Source organism: Columba livia, chromosome 1, assembly GCF_036013475.1.
Source record: "Columba livia isolate bColLiv1 breed racing homer chromosome 1, bColLiv1.pat.W.v2, whole genome shotgun sequence".
Taxonomy (NCBI): Eukaryota; Metazoa; Chordata; class Aves; order Columbiformes; family Columbidae; genus Columba; species Columba livia.
The window spans coordinates 188,697,123-188,720,296 of record NC_088602.1 but is presented as its reverse complement, the minus strand read 5'-3'; the positions used below and the strand labels follow the sequence as shown (position 1 = coordinate 188,720,296).

At 53.4% G+C, this 23,174-nt stretch overlaps 2 protein-coding genes and 1 long non-coding RNA gene across 3 annotated transcripts; all 3 read right to left on the bottom strand.

Moving 5' to 3' along the window:
* Positions 1 to 944: 944 nt before the first annotated feature.
* LOC135578785 (uncharacterized) lies at positions 945 to 1,812 on the bottom strand. Its single transcript, XR_010470878.1, has 3 exons — positions 1,614 to 1,812; positions 1,295 to 1,350; positions 945 to 1,208 (listed from the first exon to the last, which is right to left on the bottom strand). It is a non-coding gene; the product is annotated as an uncharacterized LOC135578785 (long non-coding RNA).
* Positions 1,813 to 10,211: 8,399 nt separating this feature from the next.
* LOC135578772 (T-cell activation Rho GTPase-activating protein-like) lies at positions 10,212 to 13,139 on the bottom strand. Its single transcript, XM_065055073.1, has 5 exons — positions 12,600 to 13,139; positions 12,102 to 12,297; positions 11,726 to 11,875; positions 11,407 to 11,462; positions 10,212 to 11,320 (listed from the first exon to the last, which is right to left on the bottom strand). The coding sequence occupies exons 1-5, from the start codon at positions 12,650 to 12,652 to the stop codon at positions 11,185 to 11,187; spliced, it is 591 nt and encodes a 196-aa protein (XP_064911145.1). The 5' UTR covers positions 12,653 to 13,139; the 3' UTR covers positions 10,212 to 11,184.
* Positions 13,140 to 17,520: 4,381 nt separating this feature from the next.
* LOC135575283 (T-cell activation Rho GTPase-activating protein-like) lies at positions 17,521 to 22,821 on the bottom strand. Its single transcript, XM_065053794.1, has 5 exons — positions 22,712 to 22,821; positions 22,214 to 22,409; positions 21,838 to 21,987; positions 21,519 to 21,574; positions 17,521 to 17,833 (listed from the first exon to the last, which is right to left on the bottom strand). The coding sequence occupies exons 1-5, from the start codon at positions 22,762 to 22,764 to the stop codon at positions 17,521 to 17,523; spliced, it is 768 nt and encodes a 255-aa protein (XP_064909866.1). The 5' UTR covers positions 22,765 to 22,821.
* Positions 22,822 to 23,174: the final 353 nt, after the last annotated feature.

Genomic DNA, 23,174 nt, shown 5'->3' with positions numbered 1-23,174 from the left:
AAAAACCTATGGGAAAATTTTGGAAACCTGGAAACCCGTATGTGAAAAAAAAGTGCACTCAGTACACAGCTACCTACACTAGAAACTAACTAACTAACTAACTAACTAACTAACTAACTAACTAACTTGCTAAGTAACAAACCAACAAACAAACTAACCAACCTGCTAAGTAACAAACCAACAAACTAACTAACAAACTTTCTAACTCGCTAACCAACAAACTAACTAAAACAAACTCTGGACCGTCCGGCCCAGCCAACATGAGGGTGGCAACACGAGGGCGACTTCCTCTTCAACCTGCCTTGAGAAAGAGGGGGGGAAAAGACAGGCATTAAGTACAAGGCTGAGAGGAGAACAAGCAACTCGTGCTTTGCTGGCATAGGCAAGCCCCATCCACAGTTCTCCTCTGCAGGATTCCTTAGGGCTGGGTATTAGGCTTTGGGGTTTTGCTATCAATGATTTAGACTGTGCGAGTTTGGGGAGGCTTCAGCGGACACAGGGGCTTTTGACTCAACTGCCGTACAAATCTATGCTTCGAGGGCCAGGCCTGGGTACAGCTGCAGTAAGAACGGAGAGCAAAACTGAACCAGGGTAAAGCAAGGAGGAACAAAGACCAAGACAAGCACAAAGACAAAGGCAAGAGGAAGAACTGTTTTAAAATGAGCACGGTGAAATACTGGCGCGGGTTGCCCAGAGAGGTGGTAGATGCCCCATCCCTGGAAACATTCAAGGCCAGGCTAGACGGGGCTCTGAGTAACCGGATCTCGTTGAAGATGTCCCTGCTGATTGCAGGGGGGTTGGATTAGGTGACCTTGGAAGGTGCCTTCCAACCCAAACTCTTCTTTGATTCTAGGGTTCTAAGTGCCAAATGAAAACCGCCAACGCTGGAGTGCTCTTTGCCTCCAGACATGCCCCTTCTCCCAAGGGAAGGTGAATGCCTCCTCTCTGGGGCCGTCTCTGGGCACCACAGAAATATTTCCTAGACTCAGAGCAGCATGACAATTGGAAAGAGGGAGAGCAGGCTCTTTCACACACCAGGGCTCCTTGTTCCTCTCGCCCCACCTGGCTTGGCTCAGTCGCCCGCTCCTGAGCTCCCTGGCTCCAGGCTCCTCCTGCGCTTGCTGGGCTGCGCATCGCTCTCCTCTTCGCGCGGGAGCTTTCTCTTCCGGGGGGAAGGATTTCCCCCCTCCCGCGAAGAGCCTGGCAAGCTTTCCACCCAAAAGGATTGTTAGGCAGGTAAAGCCATGACAAACAGGAATCAATTCTACTCTAAATCGCAGCCAGCTCATGTTACCTGCTCTGCCCAGAGGAGCTATTCCGAGCTTCGCCTTCTTCAGCGACTGCAGGCACCTGCAATGGAAACGTAGAAGATGAGCCCTGCCCGTTTTCCAGCTCAGCTCTAAAAGGCAGATCCCTTGGATGGCTTTGCTCAGCCCAGCTGTGCCACTTCTGCTGGGGTCACTGCACAAAGAGTGATGGCCAACCTGCATCAGCCTCACTCTGCACTCGTGCAAAGCTGCAGGTGGGTGGATGAACTTGCTCGTCCCTGCAGCGGCAATCCCACCTTCTGAGGGGGGAGGCATTCTCTCACGCTGCTTGTGGACCTCACCTACCTCTGCAGTTTCCGCCTCTGCTCCTGCTGCCGGCGACTCCTCGGCCCCTTCAGCGGCGAGCCCAGCCCCCTCTTCCTCCTCCTCCCGCTCCTCCTCGGCCTCAAAGAGTTCCTCCCGGTGGTTGATGAGGAACTCTACCAGCTGGGTCACCTACACACAGCAAACCATTGGTTTCCAACGCGCTGGCTGCAAGTGGCTCCAACAGCCCTTCCCACTCCTCATCCTGCCTTGCGCACAGAAAGCTGCAGCTGTGCGGCTGCTCTTCCCAGCAGCTCCCCTGCCAGCATTGGCTGAAGACAGGAGGCAGCCAGGAACCTCTGAAGAGCAAAGCTGGCGTGGGCCTGGAAGGCTGCAGCGGGCTGGGAAGCGCAGCGTACCTTGGCTGTCGCCTGTACCAGCGTGTCCAGAGGGAGCGTGTCCTCCTCTGGTGGGCCGAGGAGGTTGGGCCCCACGCAGATGGCCAGGTTGCTGGCTGTCATCTTGCTGACGGTGGCGTTGCTGCTGATGTTCTGCAGCAGCCGCAGCAAGGTGTTGAGGAGGAGGAGGTTGGCCGCGGGTAACTTGCGGGCCACCCTGCGGGAACAGGAACGCAACGTTCAGAGATGAAGTAGGCGTTGTCAGGACAGGTGTCCCATGCTGATGTCAGACAAGCCCACCCCAGGGAAGGCTCCTTGGCCAAGCCGGCTCTACGGCAGAGGGGCTGCCTTCCCTGAGATATTGCCACCTCCCTCCCTGCCTGCCCTTCTGGCCAGAGCCCCTTTGCACAAGGAGCCAGCCCCAATGCCTGCATCTTTTTCAGGCAGGCTGTGGCTTTGCAGGCAAGTGCCACCCAGCTCTGCCAGTCCCAGCGGAGCAGCCAGGCTGCTGGCCACACTTACTCTTTCAGCCCCACCAGCCTCTCCTCCCTGCTGCTCTTCTGCAGGGCGGCCATCCACTGCTGGTAGAGCTCCGCCACGAGGAGCTTGGAGGGGATCTTGCGCAGGAAGTCCTGCAATGCCAAGGGCTGCGCGTCAGGCTGTGAGCGCTGCTGCCGGGAGCACGGGCAGCAGCCCCAGCACGCTGGGTGCCGAGCAGCTCCCGGCTCTGGGCTCCTGCTCGGGCAGCTGCCCGTCAGCAGCGCCAGAGCCGGGAGCTGCCGGACTCCAGGTCAGCAGGGCTCACCTTCAAGATGACGGCCAGGACGTGCACCGGCTGGCTTGCCAGGTGGACCTCGGTCCCGCTGTCCAGGGCCTCCCTGATCTCCCGGGAGGCACGCTCGCTGGCCGCCAGCTGGAAGATCCCCTCCGTGGATGGCCCCTGTTCGTGCAGCAGAGCCAGCAGGTCCTGCAGGGGAGAGAGGAGGACGTTGCTGGGCTGGAGACATGCCCTGGGAGAGGCCAGGCTTCCTCAGGGGCAGGAGTGAGTGTGGATGGGGCTGAAGAGAGGGCTGGCTGGTGCTGGGTGACGTGGAGAGGAGCGCGCTTTGTCCCCCGGACTCATCTGGGGTGCCTGCCATGGGGACAGCGCCTCTCCAGAGGAGCCAGCAGGATGGGGACCCCCTGGCCAGGCTTGCTTACCTGCATGGGCTGGGGCAGCATGCCGTCCTGGCTGCAGAGATCCTCCAGGGGCCGGCCAAAGAGAAGCCCCGTGCGGGCAGAGCCCGACGGCCCCGGTGCCTCTGCAGCCGCCGAGGTCCCTGGCCGCACAAAGCGCCAGGGCAGCCACCTCCTCCTCCTGCTGCGGGCGCCACCGTCTGCCAAGGAGAAGAGAGCAAAGAGAGATGGAGCAGAAGCGCCTGGCCAGCGCTCCTGGACCCTGGAGCGCACGGGAGAAGTGTCCTTTGGCAACGAGGGATCACGAGGGCTCAGGTCTCTCCTGCCGCAGAGTAACGGGGACAGACGTGCCCTGCGGGAAGGGCAGCAGCAGCCCCAGTGCAGCCTGAGTGCCCGTCCGCAAGAGGAGGAGGGAAGGGCCGTCCTGCCCTAGTCTTCTCCAAACTCACCAGCCACCTGGCCACTTCCATCGTTGGGCACGCGTGGGTGCTGGGGCTCAGGCTCAGGCTCGTCCCTGCGGAGCAGACGGCGTCGGGCATGAGAAAATCGGCTGCTGCACGGTCCAGCTGTTCTGGGGTGTCCCCGAGCCGTGCGTGGGGGGAGCCTACCTGGAGCCGCGGCAGCAATTCACCTGGCCCATCGCGACGAAACCGACAGCAGGGCACGCTTGTGGGGCGCAAGGTGTTGGCCAAAGAGGTGGACAAAGTCCGGCGAAAGCGCCCCAGTGCCGCCCCAGTGGTGCAGGGCAAGAGCTTGGCTCTTACCCCTGGCACTCCGAGTTGGCACAGAAGCGTTGCCGGGACAGCGGCGGGTCAACACACCCCAACATTCTGAGCGCAGTGGTGGGGGAGGGGCACCGGGGACTCTCCCCACTATGCCCATGTCTCTCTCGCCCTGGGAGCCCGGCCCTGGGCACAGCACTTCAGGCCTGGCCTCAGCAGCGCCGAGCAGAGGGGAAGGGTCTCCTCCCTCCAGCTGCTGGCAAGGCTTTGCCCCGTGCAGCCCAGGGCACCACTGGCTGCCGCCTTGGGCCAAGGCCACCTCGCTGGCTCCTGCTCAACTTGCCCTCCACCGGGAGCCCAGGACCTTTTGTGCCACGCTCTTTGCCAGCAGCTTTGCCAAGCTGCTTTGGGTCACGAGTCTGGGTGCACGAGTCCCAGGGTGCTTCATGCCCATTGCATTGCCAGACGTTTCTCCTCATTTCCTAGGCAAGAACTCACCAGTGCTATCATCCTGGCTGGCTGATTGCTAATAGACACCCACAATGAACCTCCTCTGTTTTCCAGCCCCTAATCCTCACTCACAGGCTCTCAACTACATCACCCCCAGCCGTAAGGGCTGCCAAGTCAAACCTCTCCCTTACATAAACTGCGACTCCCCCGACCTCAGCTGCCCTGTCTGTCCCTCCTCAACAGCCCGTTTAGCCCTCCCGAGCACTCATGCTCTCTTACCATTCTGCACCAGGGACAGGAAAGCTTGTGTGCAGGAGTTCCAGCTTCACAAGAGAGCATGGTCGCCTGAAGTGTGACGTATTTATGGCATTGGCATGGAAGCGTGAGCGATTGCTTACAAAAAATAGCTGTTTTTCCTCAGTCTGGTGACACACAACAGCTGACAGCACATGAGCTTTTCATAAGAATCTCCCCAAGCCCTTCCATTTCTCCCCGGATATTCCAAAGGCACCTGAGTCGCATTTGGACAGGGACAGCCATAGTCCGCTCCATGAGGCTCTGCAAACAAAACATGGCTCTTTCCCGTGGCACATGCCAGCTGAATCCTGGAGATCTAGGCTGGGAACTCCACTAGCCACCGTTGACATACGATAGAGTAGTAGTTTTTGAGAAGCAGCCAGAGGTGCCGAGGCCACCCACTCCAACACCAGACGCCAAATTGGGCATTCAGCTCCTCCCAATTTACAGAGCTCTATTGCAGCTTTGCATGTGAAATAATTGCTGAGATCCCATTCTAGCTAGCGGAGGAAGGACTTATTCCTACTGTCCTAAAGCAGACATCTTTAGGACACCTTTAGACTTAAGGGAGCGTGTCGACTAAGGGCTCAGTTGGATTTCCTACGCGCAGGCAACTTAATGCCATTTCAGATGCCGTAACGAAACCAGCACCTAGGGATCAGCAGATGTGACGCAGGACCTAGGGATAGTCTGGCCCTTCTGAGGGGACAGCTGGAGGTCAGAGAACATCCCCTCTAGAATCTCAGACCATTCCCAAACCATGCCCAGGGAGAGGCTCTGTCATCAAGCCCTTGCTGCCCGCTCACTCTAACGGGCTTTGTGGAAACCAAGTCCCAACACTGTGACACTCAAGTCACAGTGAACCGAACCCCACCCTGGTTGCAGTTCCCTCTTCCACCAAGGAGGTTTGTGTCCTGTATCCCCATAGCTGAGACCCAGTGGGAGCATTCTCCGCACATTTTTGGTAGCTTGTGCAGTGAAGAGCAAATACTGGGGCTAAGGAACGCGCTTTGATGTTGTTGTTCTTGTTGTTTATTTTTTTACTGTGTCTTGTTCTAACCATCTCCATTTGGCAAGCTTCAAGAAACACAATGGACTTAGTGAAACAAGTTTTTGACCTTTGAAGAAAGGATGTGTCTCATGTCTGTTTACTGCAAAGAAACACTCTTTTATTGAAGAAAATGTATTAATATGTAACATATCTAAATACTACAAGACATTGGCTGAAATGAAGAGCCATTTTTAAAGCAGTCGTGAAACAGCAAATACATCGCTCCACCCATTGCTCCTGCTTTCCATTTAATACCTGAGTGAGTTTCACAGGCAGCGTCTGGTCAACCAACATGCTGAAAGCAATAGGTTGTGCCCACAGCAAAGCGCCTGACCGCAGCTAATGCATCGTGCCCTACCAGTTTCCCACTGAAGTAATTTCAAAAGCGCCAAGCCAGCGACCGCTCTTTGTGTGCTGTCGAGCACCAGCACAGTTTGAGATGAAGAATCTCACTTTTTCGCATCACCTTTCACATGACGTCTTTTCATTCTATCATGAAGCATGCCTCTCTCTAGTAAATACACTTTGATACAACAAAACTGCCCATGGAATACAAGGTTTCTCTAGGTAACCATCATATTTCTGTAAGCTGCATTACAGTTGCCTCCGTCTCACTGTTTCTTATCTTCCATGAAAACCTCTCTAAGTTGACCTTGGAGGTTCTTCAGGACTTCTGCTTTGGTCTCTTCTCCAGGTTTCCTTCGTTTTGGCTTTTATAGGTCTCAAAGCAAGCGGCTCGTGAGCACTGTCATGCTGAGAAGTGACGGGATTGTGATACAGTTCACACGCAATAGGTCTGTCACCGTTGCAGACTACCTGACCGAGCAAACACGGAAAAGCGCGCAGCTGGCTTGAGTGATGCAGCTCCGCATGCAGGTTCCTTCTAATGCAGTAAGAAGGGCATCAAGCCACAGCATTTCAGGAGGGTCAAATGCCTCTCCCATTTCCTTGTGTGTTAATGAGATATGGAGATCATCTCAGTGCTTGCTATCCATTTCCTCCAACCCACAGGAAATGCCTTCAAATGCCCCTTTTATTACCTCTTCCGCCAAGGAGGTTTGTGTCCTGTATCCCCATAGCTGAGACCTAGTGGGAGCATTCTCCGCACGTTTTGGGTAGCTTGTGCAGTGAAGAGCAAATATTGGGGCTAGGGAAGGCGCTTTGTTGTTTTTTGTGTTTTTACTGTCTTGTTCTAACCTTCTCCATTTGGCAAACTTCAAGAAACACTAATTTAAACATTTAAATATGGAAATCACCTCAGTGCTTGCTACCCGTTTTCTCCAGCCTGCAGGAAATGCCTCAAATTGGCCATTTTATTACCTGTGTCCTTAGCGGAAACTCTTGCAGCTCAACACGTGCCTTCTGCAGTATGTGCAACTGTGTAGAAATATTTGTCACGTCATATGAGCAAGACGTATTCGAAGATGGTCAGAATTTAAAATGACTTCTTTTGAAAGGATGTACACGGGATACACAGCTTTATCTTCTTGATATTGGTCACCTACTAAAGGCCCGGGCTGCATTTGTGGAGCATATTAGGGGAAGAACACAATACTGGTTTATGGCAAAGGCATTTTTTAGCTGCTAGGGTGTATGCTGCGTGTGAGTCAGCTCACCTTGCTGACTCCTGGTCAACTCGGTGTGCTCCAGGACCCCCAGGACATATTCTGCCACGTTGCTTTCCAGAAGCCTGGTCAAGCTGCTTTGGATCACAAGTCCCAAAGTGCGGAAGTGTCCCGGGATGCTTCATGCCCGTACCCTTGCCATCCACAGTCGGTCCCACACTCTTGCCGCACGTCTCCTGTTGCCACTGCCATGAGGATGAGGAGGGCATGTTTCCTCCAGCCCAAGCAGTGGTGCAGGCGGAAAGGCTCTCTTTTGTTACGGGATGGGGAGAAAGAGGCTGCACCCTGGTGACAGAGTCCAGAGACGGAGTTTCACTCGAACTCCGTCCTTTGTCTTTTTTCCCTAACTCCAGCTTTTTCACACCAACTTTGTTCTTCACAGAGTACCTGGCTAAAAGGTGGTGGTTGGTACTGTCTTTTAGACTCCAGCCTCTAAAACATCGAGGGGAAACTCCAAGAAACAGAACAGATCAGAAGAGTGCAACCCAGGGGGTTGCAGTTACATCCTGCCCACTTCCCACTCTTCCCGGGGTGCTTTAGACACTTGGCAGAGACAAGAAAGCGGTCCTTCTGCCTCCTCGGGCCAGTCCTCTTGTCTCTGTGGCTCCAAATCTATGAAGCAAAGTCAGGAGAAGCCCAAAATCCAAACCCAAGCTGTTGTGTTACATTTTCTAGAAGGCAGGAGGGGAGGCAGGGAGGGAGGGAAAGAAGTGTCACAGAGGAGCGATTGAGGGTTCTGTTTGCCCCAGAGCTCTGTTTCAATCACTTAAAGAAGAGTGCGACTTCACAGAGGTTGATGGCAAGGTCCACCCTTTCACTGCATGGAGGAAATGTGCCAAGAAGAACTGGGTGAGAGTCAGTTTAGAATGGCCATTTTATTACCTGTGTCCTTAGAGGAAATTCTTGCAGCTCAACGTGTGCCTTTTGCAGCGTGTGCAACTGGGTAGAAGCCAAAGGGCAGTGACAGGAGCCTTTGGAATGAAGTTTCTGCTCTTGGTATCTAACGCACATCAGGCTTTGGGCTAAACCAGTTACTATCTGAGGTAATATCAGTCCTATAGATTTATCCTTAAAACAGGGAAACAATACTAGTCTCAGTTCACGAATGTGGAATGGTGGCACAAACATATCTAGTGAGGTTCAGAAGTCCACATAGAAAGAATGGGGGAGAAAAGGAAACAAAGCCCCATCTCTCCACTCAAACCATATTAGAATATGTCTTCTCAGAAAGAATAGAAACCTGTCCTTGCCATGCAATTCTTAAGGTATTAGCCAGATTTTAAAAGTCCTCAGTCAAGAGCAGCGTTCCTCAGTGGATGTCATACCTAATCACAGGTATTAAATACCTTGGATTTTGCATTATCAAATCTGAATTTCAAAATGAAGAGCTAAATTTTAAGTTTTCTCCAAAGGAAGACCCTTCATGTTCCCATAATGTCACAGACATTTCCTCAGTCGCAACATCTAAGCTGTAACAGGACATGAGAGCCCGAGGCTGGAGCAGCTCATCTCAATCAACTAGGGTGCTCTGGAAGGCTTCCAAACAGGTATTCAACAGCAAGAAGTGGTATTTATTAATAATAGCCGAAAAAAGAGCGGCACCACCTGGCAGGCATATGCAACAAGTGTCTTGTAATTCAGTGACAAAGAGACACGGTCTCTTGCAAAGCCATCTCATGGAAACCGTTCCATTAAGACCAGCTAATGACTGTCTCCCTGTTTACAGAGGCTTCACTGGGCCCTTCTTGCCGCTTGTACTCCATCTTCTCTGTAGTTATAAACAGCCACAGCTTTCCTGCTATATTTACATGTTCATAGGCACAGTTTTAGAAATTCACCAAAACCAACAAGACCACCACTATAGCTGATTAGAACAACACAACGTTTAGGTATTCATAGCAATGTATAGAACACTCCATGATAATTTTTTCTTTTACAAAGATGTTGATTAAATTTCAAAAGAAAGAGGCACAGGAAGCATCTTCTTGGCATTCTCAGGTTTATTTTACTGTTATTAATTTCAGGTGGAAAGGAGGGAATGTATTGATGAACATCTCCAAGTTCAACGTTAAGTCTGTAACAGATCAAGTGGCAGAATCAAGGTGGTTCATTCTAAAACCTCTCTGAAACTTGCTGAATCTTTAGTTACAGAAACTTTCTGGAATGTATCAAACAAAAGAGGAGGTAGGGATGAGGAATAACTGGAAATCGCTAACTCGCAACCGGCTAAAGGAATACATTCCTTTGTTTAAACTGGGCTTTGCCTGAGTGAGCAGAACGTCGCATTGGACTGTGCAGTGAGAGAACAACCACAACAGGTAAGTCGTGCCCTGACGCAGCAGCAAGTCTTCTTCCTTTGGCACCTCGCGGGGCCACGGTCCCCTCACAGCTGCAGCCAGGGCTCACATCCGCGCCGGACACCCTGCTCAGCAGGACTGAGGCTCGCACAGCTGGATCCTGCCTCAGTCGCTCGGTCACCAGGTTTTCTTGCTTGGCAGTGGATTCTTGCAGCTCCTTCAGACAGGCCCTCATCTTGTGCAGCCGCAGACGTTGTTGACAGCAGGGCTGTTCTCCAGACATTTGTTGGGAGCTTGTGCAGTTCAGCCAAATGTACCTACCTACCTACCGACCTGACTCACCAACTCTCTGGCCCTATCGGCTCAAAAGCCTGTGGGAAAACTTTGGAAACTCGCAAACCGTATGTGAACCAAAAGTGCACTCAGTACACAGCTACCTACACTAGAAACTAACAAACAAACAAAATAACAAACTTGCTAACTAACTCGCAAACAAACAAACAAACAAACTCTCTTGCCCTACTGGCTCAAAAACCTATGGGAAAATTTTGGAAACCTGGAAACCCGTATGTGAAAAAAAAGTGCACTCAGTACACAGCTACCTACACTAGAAACTAACTAACTAACTAACTAACTAACTAACTAACTAACTTGCTAAGTAACAAACCAACAAACAAACTAACCAACCTGCTAAGTAACAAACCAACAAACTAACTAACAAACTTTCTAACTCGCTAACCAACAAACTAACTAAAACAAACTCTGGACCGTCCGGCCCAGCCAACATGAGGGTGGCAACACGAGGGCGACTTCCTCTTCAACCTGCCTTGAGAAAGAGGGGGGGAAAAGACAGGCATTAAGTACAAGGCTGAGAGGAGAACAAGCAACTCGTGCTTTGCTGGCATAGGCAAGCCCCATCCACAGTTCTCCTCTGCAGGATTCCTTAGGGCTGGGTATTAGGCTTTGGGGTTTTGCTATCAATGATTTAGACTGTGCGAGTTTGGGGAGGCTTCAGCGGACACAGGGGCTTTTGACTCAACTGCCGTACAAATCTATGCTTCGAGGGCCAGGCCTGGGTACAGCTGCAGTAAGAACGGAGAGCAAAACTGAACCAGGGTAAAGCAAGGAGGAACAAAGACAAAGATAAGCACAAAGACAAAGGCAAGAGGAAGAACTGTTTTAAAATGAGCACGGTGAAATACTGGAGCGGGTTGCCCAGAGACGTGGTAGATGCCCCATCCCTGGAAACATTCAAGGCCAGGCTGGACGGGGCTCTGAGTAACCGGATCTCGTTGAAGATGTCCCTGCTGATTGCAGGGGGGTTGGATTAGGTGACCTTGGAAGGTGCCTTCCAACCCAAACTCTTCTTTGATTCTAGGGTTCTAAGTGCCAAATGAAAACCGCCAACGCTGGAGTGCTCTTTGCCTCCAGACATGCCCCTTCTCCCAAGGGAAGGTGAATGCTTCCTCTCTGGGGCCGTCTCTGGGCACCACAGAAATATTTCCTAGACTCAGAGCAGCATGACAATTGGAAAGAGGGAGAGCAGGCTCTTTCACACACCAGGGCTCCTTGTTCCTCTCGCCCCACCTGGCTTGGCTCAGTCGCCCGCTCCTGAGCTCCCTGGCTCCAGGCTCCTCCTGCGCTTGCTGGGCTGCGCATCGCTCTCCTCTTCGCGCGGGAGCTTTCTCTTCCGGGGGGAAGGATTTCCCCCCTCCCGCGAAGAGCCTGGCAAGCTTTCCACCCAAAAGGATTGTTAGGCAGGTAAAGCCATGACAAACAGGAATCAATTCTACTCTAAATCGCAGCCAGCTCATGTTACCTGCTCTGCCCAGAGGAGCTATTCCGAGCTTCGCCTTCTTCAGCGACTGCAGGCACCTGCAATGGAAACGTAGAAGATGAGCCCTGCCCGTTTTCCAGCTCAGCTCTAAAAGGCAGATCCCTTGGATGGCTTTGCTCAGCCCAGCTGTGCCACTTCTGCTGGGGTCACTGCACAAAGAGTGATGGCCAACCTGCATCAGCCTCACTCTGCACTCGTGCAAAGCTGCAGGTGGGTGGATGAACTTGCTTGTCCCTGCAGTGGCAATCCCACCTTCTGAGGGGGGAGGCATTCTCTCACGCTGCTTGTGGACCTCACCTACCTCTGCAGTTTCCGCCTCTGCTCCTGCTGCCGGCGACTCCTCGGCCCCTTCAGCGGCGAGCCCAGCCCCCTCTTCCTCCTCCTCCCGCTCCTCCTCGGCCTCAAAGAGTTCCTCCCGGTGGTTGATGAGGAACTCTACCAGCTGGGTCACCTACACACAGCAAACCATTGGTTTCCAACGCGCTGGCTGCAAGTGGCTCCAACAGCCCTTCCCACTCCTCATCCTGCCTTGCGCACAGAAAGCTGCAGCTGTGCGGCTGCTCTTCGCAGCAGCTCCCCTGCCAGCATTGGCTGAAGACAGGAGGCAGCCAGGAACCTCTGAAGAGCAAAGCTGGCGTGGGCCTGGAAGGCTGCAGCGGCTGGGAAGCGCAGCGTACCTTGGCTGTCGCCTGCACCAGCGTGTCCAGAGGGAGCGTGTCCTCCTCTGGTGGGCCGAGGAGGTTGGGCCCCACGCAGATGGCCAGGTTGCTGGCTGTCATCTTGCTGACGGTGGCGTTGCTGCTGATGTTCTGCAGCAGCCGCAGCAAGGTGTTGAGGAGGAGGAGGTTGGCCGCGGGTAACTTGCGGGCCACCCTGCGGGAACAGGAACGCAACGTTCAGAGATGAAGTAGGCGTTGTCAGGACAGGTGTCCCATGCTGATGTCAGACAAGCCCACCCCAGGGAAGGCTCCTTGGCCAAGCCGGCTCTACGGCAGAGGGGCTGCCTTCCCTGAGATATTGCCACCTCCCTCCCTGCCTGCCCTTCTGGCCAGAGTCCCTTTGCACAAGGAGCCAGCCCCAATGCCTGCATCTTTTTCAGGCAGGCTGTGGCTTTGCAGGCAAGTGCCGGGCTCTGCCAGTCCCTGCGGAGCAGCCAGGCTGCTGGCCACACTTACTCTTTCAGCCCCACCAGCCTCTCCTCCCTGCTGCTCTTCTGCAGGGCGGCCATCCACTGCTGGTAGAGCTCCGCCACCAGGAGCTTGGAGGGGATCTTGCGCAGGAAGTCCTGCAATGCCAAGGGCTGCGCGTCAGGCTGTGGTCGCTGCTGCCGGGAGCACGGGCAGCAGCCCCAGCACGCTGGGTGCCGAGCAGCTCCCGGCTCTGGGCTCCTGCTCGGGCAGCTGCCCGTCAGCAGCGCCAGAGCCGGGAGCTGCCGGACTCCAGGTCAGCAGGGCTCACCTTCAAGATGACGGCCAGGACGTGCACCGGCTGGCTTGCCAGGTGGACCTCGGTCCCGCTGTCCAGGGCCTCCCTGATCTCCCGGGAGGCACGCTCGCTGGCCGCCAGCCGGAAGATCCCCTCCGTGGATGGCCCCTGTTCGTGCAGCAGAGCCAGCAGGTCCTGCAGGGGAGAGAGGAGGACGTTGCTGGGCTGGAGACATGCCCTGGGAGAGGCCAGGCTTCCTCAGGGGCAGGAGTGAGTGTGGATGGGGCTGAAGAGAGGGCTGGCTGGTGCTGGGTGACGTGGAGAGGAGCGCGCTTTGTCCCCCGGACTCATCTGGGGTGCCTGCCATGGGGACAGCGCCTCTCCAGAGGAGCCAGCAGGATGGGGACCCCCTGGCCAGGCTTGCTTACCTGCATGGGCTGGGGCAGCATGCCGTCCTGGCTGCAGAGATCCTCCAGGGGCCGGCCAAAGAGAAGCCCCGTGCGGGCAGAGCCCGACGTCCCCGGTGCCTCTGCAGCCGCCGAGGTCCCTGGCCGCACAAAGCGCCAGGGCAGCCACCTCCTCCTCCTGCTGCGGGCGCCACCGTCTGCCAAGGAGAAGAGAGCAAAGAGAGATGGAGCAGAAGTGCCTGGCCAGCGCTCCTGGACCCTGGAGCGCACGGGAGAAGTGTCCTTTGGCAACGAGGGATCCCGAGGGCTCAGGTCTCTCCTGCCGCAGAGTAACGGGGACAGACGTGCCCTGTGGGAAGGGCAGCAGCAGCCCCAGTGCAGCCTGAGTGCCCGTCCTCAAGAGGAGGAGGGAAGGGCCGTCCTGCCCTAGTCTTCTCCAAACTCACCAGCCACCTGGCCACTTCCATCGTTGGGCACGCGTGGGTGCTGGGGCTCAGGCTCAGGCTCGTCCCTGCGGAGCAGACGGCGTCGGGCATGAGAAAATCGGCTGCTGCACGGTCCAGCTGTTCTGGGGTGTCCCCGAGCCGTGCGTGGGGGGAGCCTACCTGGAGCCGCGGCAGCAATTCACCTGGCCCATCGCGACGAAACCGACAGCAGGGCACGCTTGTGGGGCGCAAGGTGTTGGCCAGACAGATGGACAAAGTCCGGCGAAAGCGCCCCAGTGCCGCCCCAGTGGTGCAGGGCAAGAGCTTGGCTCTTACCCCTGGCACTCCGAGTTGGCACAGAAGCGTTGCCGGGACAGCGCCGGGTCAACACACCCCAACATTCTGAGCGCAGTGGTGGGGGAGGGGCACCGGGGACTCTCCCCACTATCCCCGTGTCTCTCTCGCCCTGGGAGCCCGGCCCTGGGCACAGCACTTCAGGCCTGGCCTCAGCAGCGCCGAGCAGAGGGGAAGGGTCCCCTCCCTCCAGCTGCTGGCAAGGCTTTGCCCCGTGCAGCCCAGGGCACCACTGGCTGCCGCCTTGGGCCAAGGCCACCTCGCTGGCTCCTGCTCAACTTGCCCTCCACCGGGAGCCCAGGACCTTTTGTGCCACGCTCTTTGCCAGCAGCTTTGCCAAGCTGCTTTGGGTCACGAGTCTGGGTGCACGAGTCCCAGGGTGCTTCATGCCCATTGCATTGCCAGACGTTTCTCCTCATTTCCTAGGCAAGAACTCACCAGTGCTATCATCCTGGCTGGCTGATTGCTAATAGACACCCACAATGAACCTCCTCTGTTTTCCAGCCCCTAATCCTCACTCACAGGCTCTCAACTACATCACCCCCAGCCGTAAGGGCTGCCAAGTCAAACCTCTCCCTTACATAAACTGCGACTCCCCCGACCTCAGCTGCCCTGTCTGTCCCTCCTCAACAGCCCGTTTAGCCCTCCCGAGCACTCATGCTCTCTTACCATTCTGCACCAGGGACAGGAAAGCTTGTGTGCAGGAGTTCCAGCTTCACAAGAGAGCATGGTCGCCTGAAGTGTGACGTATTTATGGCATTGGCATGGAAGCGTGAGCGATTGCTTACAAAAAATACCTGTTTTTCCTCAGTCTGGTGACACACAACAGCTGACAGCACACGAGCTTTTCATAAGAATCTCCCCAAGCCCTTCCATTTCTCCCCGGATATTCCAAAGGCACCTGAGTCGCATTTGGACAGGGACAGCCATAGTCCGCTCCATGAGGCTCTGCAAACAAAACATGGCTCTTTCCCGTGGCACATGCCAGCTGAATCCTGGAGATCTAGGCTGGGAACTCCACTAGCCACCGTTGACATACGATAGAGTAGTAGTTTTTGAGAAGCAGCCAGAGGTGCTGAGGCCACCCACTCCAACACCAGACGCCAAATTGGGCATTCAGCTCCTCCCAATTTACAGAGCTCCATTGCAGCTTTGCATGTGAAATAATTGCTGAGATCCCATTCTAGCTAGCGGAGGAAGGACTTATTCCTACTGTCCTAAAGCAGACACCTTTAGGACACCTTTAGACTTAAGGGAGCGTGTCGACTAAGGGCTCAGTTGGATTTCCTACGCGCAGGCAACTTAATGCCATTTCAGATGCCGTAACGAAACCAGCACCTAGGGATCAGCAGATGTGACGCAGGACCTAGGGATAGTCTGGCCCTTCTGAGGGGACAGCTGGAGGTCAGAGAACATCCCCTCTAGAATCTCAGATCATGCCCAAACCATGCCCAGGGAGAGGCTCTGTCATCAAGCCCTTGCTGCCCGCTCACTCTAACGGGCTTTGTGGAAACCAAGTCCCAACACTGTGACACTCAAGTCACAGTGAACCGAACCCCACCCTGGTTGCAGTTCCCTCTTCCGCCAAGGAGGTTTGTGTCCTGTATCCCCATAGCTGAGACCCAGTGGGAGCATTCTCCGCACATTTTTGGTAGCTTGTGCAGTGAAGAGCAAATACTGGGGGCTAAGGAACGTGCTTTGATGTTGTTGTTCTTGTTGTTTATTTTTTTACTGTGTCTTGTTCTAACCATCTCCATTTGGCAAGCTTCAAGAAACACAATGGACTTAGTGAAACAAGTTTTTGACCTTTGAAGAAAGGATGTGTCTCATGTCTGTTTACTGCAAAGAAACACTCTTTTATTGAAGAAAATGTATTAATATGTAACATATCTAAATACTACAAGACATTGGCTGAAATGAAGAGCCATTTTTAAAGCAGTCGTGAAACAGCAAATACATCGCTCCACCCATTGCTCCTGCTTTCCATTTAATACCTGAGTGAGTTTCACAGGCAGCGTCTGGTCAACCAACATGCTGAAAGCAATAGGTTGTGCCCACAGCAAAGCGCCTGACCGCAGCTAATGCATCGTGCCCTACCCATTTACCACTGAAGTAATTTCAAAAGCGCCAAGCCAGCGACCGCTCTTTGTGTGCTGTCGAGCACCAGCACAGTTTGAGATGAAGAATCTCACTTTTTCGCATCACCTTTCACATGACGTCTTTTCATTCTATCATGAAGCATGCCTCTCTCTAGTAAATACACTTTGATACAACAAAACTGCCCATGGAATACAAGGTTTCTCTAGGTAACCATCATATTTCTGTAAGCTGCATTACAGTTGCCTCCGTCTCACTGTTTCTTATCTTCCATGAAAACCTCTCTAAGTTGACCTTGGAGGTTCTTCAGGACTTCTGCTTTGGTCTCTTCTCCAGGTTTCCTTCGTTTTGGCTTTTATAGGTCTCAAAGCAAGCGGCTCGTGAGCACTGTCATGCTGAGAAGTGACGGGATTGTGATACAGCTCACACGCAATAGTTCTGTCACCGTTCCAGACTACCTGACCGAGCAAACACGGAAAAGCGCGCAGCTGGCTTGAGTGATGCAGCTCCGCATGCAGGTTCCTTCTAATGCAGTAAGAAGGGCATCAAGCAGCAGCATTTCAGGAGGGTCAAATGCCTCTCCCATTTCCTTGTGTGTTAATGAGATATGGAGATCATCTCAGTGCTTGCTATCCATTTCCTCCAACCCACAGGAAATGCCTTCAAATGCCCCTTTTATTACCTCTTCCGCCAAGGAGGTTTGTGTCCTGTATCCCCATAGCTGAGACCTAGTGGGAGCATTCTCCGCACGTTTTGGGTAGCTTGTGCAGTGAAGAGCAAATATTGGGGCTAGGGAAGGCGCTTTGTTGTTTTTTGTGTTTTTACTGTCTTGTTCTAACCTTCTCCATTTGGCAAACTTCAAGAAACACTAATTTAAACATTTAAATATGGAAATCACCTCAGTGCTTGCTACCCGTTTTCTCCAGCCTGCAGGAAATGCCTCAAATTGGCCATTTTATTACCTGTGTCCTTAGCGGAAACTCTTGCAGCTCAACACGTGCCTTCTGCAGCATGTGCAACTGTGTAGAAATATTTGTCACGTCATATGAGCAAGACATGTTCGAAGATGGTCAGAATTTAAAATGACTTCTTTTGAAAGGATGTACACGGGATACACAGCTTTATCTTCTTGATATTGGTCACCTACTAAAGGCCCGGGCTGCATTTGTGGAGCATATTAGGGGAAGAACACAATACTGGTTTATGGCAAAGGCATTTTTTAGCTGCTAGGGTGTATGCTGCATGTAAGTCAGCTCACCTTGCTGACTCCTGGTCAACTCGGTGTGCTCCAGGACCCCCAGGACATATTCTGCCACGTTGCTTTCCAGAAGCCTGGTCAAGCTGCTTTGGATCACAAGTCCCAAAGTGCGGAAGTGTCCCGGGATGCTTCATGCCCGTACCCTTGCCATCCACAGTCGGTCCCACGCTCTTGCCGCACGTCTCCTGTTGCCACTGCCATGAGGATGAGGAGGGCATGTTTCCTCCAGCCCAAGCAGTGGTGCAGGCGGAAAGGCTCTCTCTTTTGTTACGGGATGGGGAGAAAGAGGCTGCACCCTGGTGACAGAGTCCAGAGACGGAGTTTCACTCGAACTCCGTCCTTTGTCTTTTTTCCCTAACTCCAGCTTTTTCACACCAACTTTGTTCTTCACAGAGTACCTGGCTAAAAGGTGGTGGTTGGTACTGTCTTTTAGACTCCAGCCTCTAAAACATCGAGGGGAAACTCCAAGAAACAGAACAGATCAGAAGAGTGCAACCCAGGGGGTTGCAGTTACATCCTGCCCACTTCCCACTCTTCCCGGGGTGCTTTAGACACTTGGCAGAGACAAGAAAGCTGTCCTTCTGCCTCCTCGGGCCAGTCCTCTTGTCTCTGTGGCTCCAAATCTATGAAGCAAAGTCAGGAGAAGCCCAAAATCCAAACCCAAGCTGTTGTGTTACATTTTTTAGAAGGCAGGAGGGGAGGCAGGGAGGGAGGGAAAGAAGTGTCACAGAGGAGCGATTGAGGGTTCTGTTTGCCCCAGAGCTCTGTTTCAATCACTTAAAGAAGAGTGCGACTTCACAGAGGTTGATGGCAAGGTCCACCCTTTCACTGCATGGAGGAAATGTGCCAAGAAGAACTGGGTGAGAGTCAGTTTAGAATGGCCATTTTATTACCTGTGTCCTTAAAGGAGATTCTTGCAGCTCAACACGTGCCTTTTGCAGCGTGTGCAAGTGGGTAGAAGCCAAAGGGCAGTGACAGGAGCCTTTGGAATGAAGTTTCTGCTCTTGGTATCTAACGCACATCAGGCTTTGGGCTAAACCAGTTACTATCTGAGGTAATGTCAATCCTACATATTTACCCTTAAAATAGGGAAACAATACTAGTCTCAGTTCACGAATGTGGAAAGGTGGCACAAACATATCTAGTGAGGTTCAGAAGTCCACATAGAAAGAATGGGGGAGAAAAGGAAACAAAGCCCCATCTCTCCACTCAAACCATATTAGAATATGTCTTCTCAGAAAGAATAGAAACCTGTCCTTGCCATGCAATTCTTAAGGTATTAGCCAGATTTTAAAAGTCCTCAGTCAAGAGCAGCGTTCCTCAGTGGATGTCATACCTAATCACAGGTATTAAATACCTTGGATTTTGCATTATCAAATCTGAATTTCAAAATGAAGAGCTAAAATTTAAGTTTTCTCCAAAGGAAGACCCTTCATGTTCCCACAATGTCACAGACATTTCCTTAGTCGCAACATCTAAGCTGTAACAGGACATGAGAGCCCGAGGCTGGAGCAGCTCATCTCAATCAACTAGGGTGCTCTGGAAGGCTTCCAAACAGGTATTCAACAGCAAGAAGTGGTATTTATTAATAATAGCCGAAAAAAGAGCGGCACCACCTGGCAGGCATATGCAACAAGTGTCTTGTAATTCAGTGACAAAGAGACACGGTCTCTTGCAAAGCCATCTCATGGAAACCGTTACATTAAGACCAGCTAATGACTGTCTCCCTGTTTACAGAGGCTTCACTGGGCCTTTCTTGCCGCTTGTACTCCATCTTCTCTGTAGTTATAAACAGCCACAGCTTTCCTGCTATATTTACATGTTCATAGGCACAGTTTTAGAAATTCACCAAAACCAACAAGACCACCACTATAGCTGATTAGAACAACACAACGTTTAGGTATTCATAGCAATGTATAGAACACTCCATGATAATTTTTTCTTTTACAAAGATGTTGATTAAATTTCAAAAGAAAGAGGCACAGGAAGCATCTTCTTGGCATTCTCAGGTTTATTTTACTGTTATTAATTTCAGGTGGAAAGGAGGGAATGTATTGATGAACATCTCCAAGTTCAACGTTAAGTCTGTAACAGATCAAGTGGCAGAATCAAGGTGGTTCATTCTAAAACCTCTCTGAAACTTGCTGAATCTTTAGTTACAGAAACTTTCTGGAATGTATCAAACAAAAGAGGAGGTAGGGATGAGGAATAACTGGAAATCGCTAACTCGCAACCGGCTAAAGGAATACATTCCTTTGTTTAAACTGGGCTTTGCCTGAGTGAGCAGAACGTCGCATTGGACTGTGCAGTGAGAGAACAACCACAACAGGTAAGTCGTGCCCTGACGCAGCAGCAAGTCTTCTTCCTTTGGCACCTCGCGGGGCCACGGTCCCCTCACAGCTGCAGCCAGGGCTCACATCCGCGCCGGACACCCTGCTCAGCAGGACTGAGGCTCGCACAGCTGGATCCTGCCTCAGTCGCTCGGTCGCCAGGTTTTCTTGCTTGGCAGTGGATTCTTGCAGCTCCTTCAGACAGGCCCTCATCTTGTGCAGCCGCAGACGTTGTTGACAGCAGGGCTGTTCTCCAGACATTTGTTGGGAGCTTGTGCAGTTCAGCCAAATGTACCTACCTACCTACCGACCTGACTCACCAACTCTCTGGCCCTATCGGCTCAAAAGCCTGTGGGAAAACTTTGGAAACTCGCAAACCGTATGTGAACCAAAAGTGCACTCAGTACACAGCTACCTACACTAGAAACTAACAAACAAACAAAATAACAAACTTGCTAACTAACTCGCAAACAAACAAACAAACAAACAAACAAACTCTCTTGCCCTACTGGCTCAAAAACCTATGGGAAAATTTTGGAAACCTGGAAACCGGTTTGTGAAAAAAAAGTGCACTCAGTACACAGCTACCTACACTAGAAACTAACTAACTAACTAACTAACTAACTAACTAACTTGCTAAGTAACAAACCAACAAACAAACTAACCAACCTGCTAAGTAACAAACCAACAAACTAACTAACAAACTTTCTAACTCGCTAACCAACAAACTAACTAAAACAAACTCTGGACCGTCCGGCCCAGCCAACATGAGGGTGGCAACACGAGGGCGACTTCCTCTTCAACCTGCCTTGAGAAAGAGGGGGGGGAAAGACAGGCATTAAGTACAAGGCTGAGAGGAGAACAAGCAACTCGTGCTTTGCTGGCATAGGCAAGCCCCATCCACAGTTCTCCTCTGCAGGATTCCTTAGGGCTGGGTATTAGGCTTTGGGGTTTTGCTATCAATGATTTAGACTGTGCGAGTTTGGGGAGGCTTCAGCGGACACAGGGGCTTTTGACTCAACTGCCGTACAAATCTATGCTTCCAGGGCCAGGCCTGGGTACAGCTGCAGTAAGAACAGAGAGTAAAAACGAACCAGGGTAAAGCAAGGAGGAACAAAGACAAAGATAAGCACAAAGACAAAGGCAAGAGAAAGAACTGTTTTAAAATGAGCACGGTGAAATACTGGCGCGGGTTGCCCAGAGAGGTGGTAGATGCCCCATCCCTGGAAACATTCAAGGCCAGGCTGGACGGGGCTCTGAGTAACCGGATCTCGTTGAAGATGTCCCTGCTGATTGCAGGGGGGTTGGATTAGGTGACCTTGGAAGGTGCCTTCCAACCCAAACTCTTCTTTGATTCTAGGGTTCTAAGTGCCAAATGAAAACCGCCAACGCTGGAGTGCTCTTTGCCTCCAGACATGCCCCTTCTCCCAAGGGAAGGTGAATGCTTCCTCTCTGGGGCCGTCTCTGGGCACCACAGAAATATTTCCTAGACTCAGAGCAGCATGACAATTGGAAAGAGGGAGAGCAGGCTCTTTCACACACCAGGGCTCCTTGTTCCTCTCGCCCCACCTGGCTTGGCTCAGTCGCCCGCTCCTGAGCTCCCTGGCTCCAGGCTCCTCCTGCGCTTGCTGGGCTGCGCATCGCTCTCTTCGCGCGGGAGCTTTCTCTTCCGGGGGGAAGGATTTCCCCCCTCCCGCGAAGAGCCTGGCAAGCTTTCCATCCAAACGGATTGTTAGGCAGGTAAAGCCATGACAAACAGGAATCAATTCTACTCTAAATCGCAGCTAGCTCATGTTACCTGCTCTGCCCAGAGGAGCTATTCCGAGCTTCGCCTTCTTCATCGACTGCAGGCATCTGCAATGGAAACGTAGAAGATGACCCCTGCCCGTTTTCCAGCTCAGCTCTAAAAGGCAGATCCCTTGGATGGCTTTGCTCAGCCCAGCTGTGCCACTTCTGCTGGGGTCACTGCACAAAGAGTGATGGCCAACCTGCATCAGCCTCACTCTGCACTCGTGCAAAGCTGCAGGTGGGTGGATGAACTTGCTTGTCCCTGCAGTGGCAATCCCACCTTCTGAGGGGGGAGGCATTCTCTCACGCTGCTTGTGGACCTCACCTACCTCTGCAGTTTCCGCCTCTGCTCCTGCTGCCGGCGACTCCTCGGCCCCTTCAGCGGCGAGCCCAGCCCCCTCTTCCTCCTCCTCCCGCTCCTCCTCGGCCTCAAAGAGTTCCTCCCGGTGGTTGATGAGGAACTCTACCAGCTGGGTCACCTGCACACAGCAAACCATTGGTTTCCAACGCGCTGGCTGCAAGTGGCTCCAACAGCCCTTCCCACTCCTCATCCTGCCTTGCGCACAGAAAGCTGCAGCTGTGCGGCTGCTCTTCGCAGCAGCTCCCCTGCCAGCATTGGCTGAAGACAGGAGGCAGCCAGGAACCTCTGAAGAGCAAAGCTGGCGTGGGCCTGGAAGGCTGCAGCGGCTGGGAAGCGCAGCGTACCTTGGCTGTCGCCTGCACCAGCGTGTCCAGAGGGAGCGTGTCCTCCTCTGGTGGGCCGAGGAGGTTGGGCCCCACGCAGATGGCCAGGTTGCTGGCTGTCATCTTGCTGACGGTGGCGTTGCTGCTGATGTTCTGCAGCAGCCGCAGCAAGGTGTTGAGGAGGAGGAGGTTGGCCGCGGGTAACTTGCGGGCCACCCTGCGGGAACAGGAACGCAACGTTCAGAGATGAAGTAGGCGTTGTCAGGACAGGTGTCCCATGCTGATGTCAGACAAGCCCACCCCAGGGAAGGCTCCTTGGCCAAGCCGGCTCTACGGCAGAGGGGCTGCCTTCCCTGAGATATTGCCACCTCCCTCCCTGCCTGCCCTTCTGGCCAGAGTCCCTTTGCACAAGGAGCCAGCCCCAATGCCTGCATCTTTTTCAGGCAGGCTGTGGCTTTGCAGGCAAGTGCCGGGCTCTGCCAGTCCCTGCGGAGCAGCCAGGCTGCTGGCCACACTTACTCTTTCAGCCCCACCAGCCTCTCCTCCCTGCTGCTCTTCTGCAGGGCGGCCATCCACTGCTGGTAGAGCTCCGCCACCAGGAGCTTGGAGGGGATCTTGCGCAGGAAGTCCTGCAATGCCAAGGGCTGCGCGTCAGGCTGTGGTCGCTGCTGCCGGGAGCACGGGCAGCAGCCCCAGCACGCTGGGTGCCGAGCAGCTCCCGGCTCTGGGCTCCTGCTCGGGCAGCTGCCCGTCAGCAGCGCCAGAGCCGGGAGCTGCCGGACTCCAGGTCAGCAGGGCTCACCTTCAAGATGACGGCCAGGACGTGCACCGGCTGGCTTGCCAGGTGGACCTCGGTCCCGCTGTCCAGGGCCTCCCTGATCTCCCGGGAGGCACGCTCGCTGGCCGCCAGCCGGAAGATCCCCTCCGTGGATGGCCCCTGTTCGTGCAGCAGAGCCAGCAGGTCCTGCAGGGGAGAGAGGAG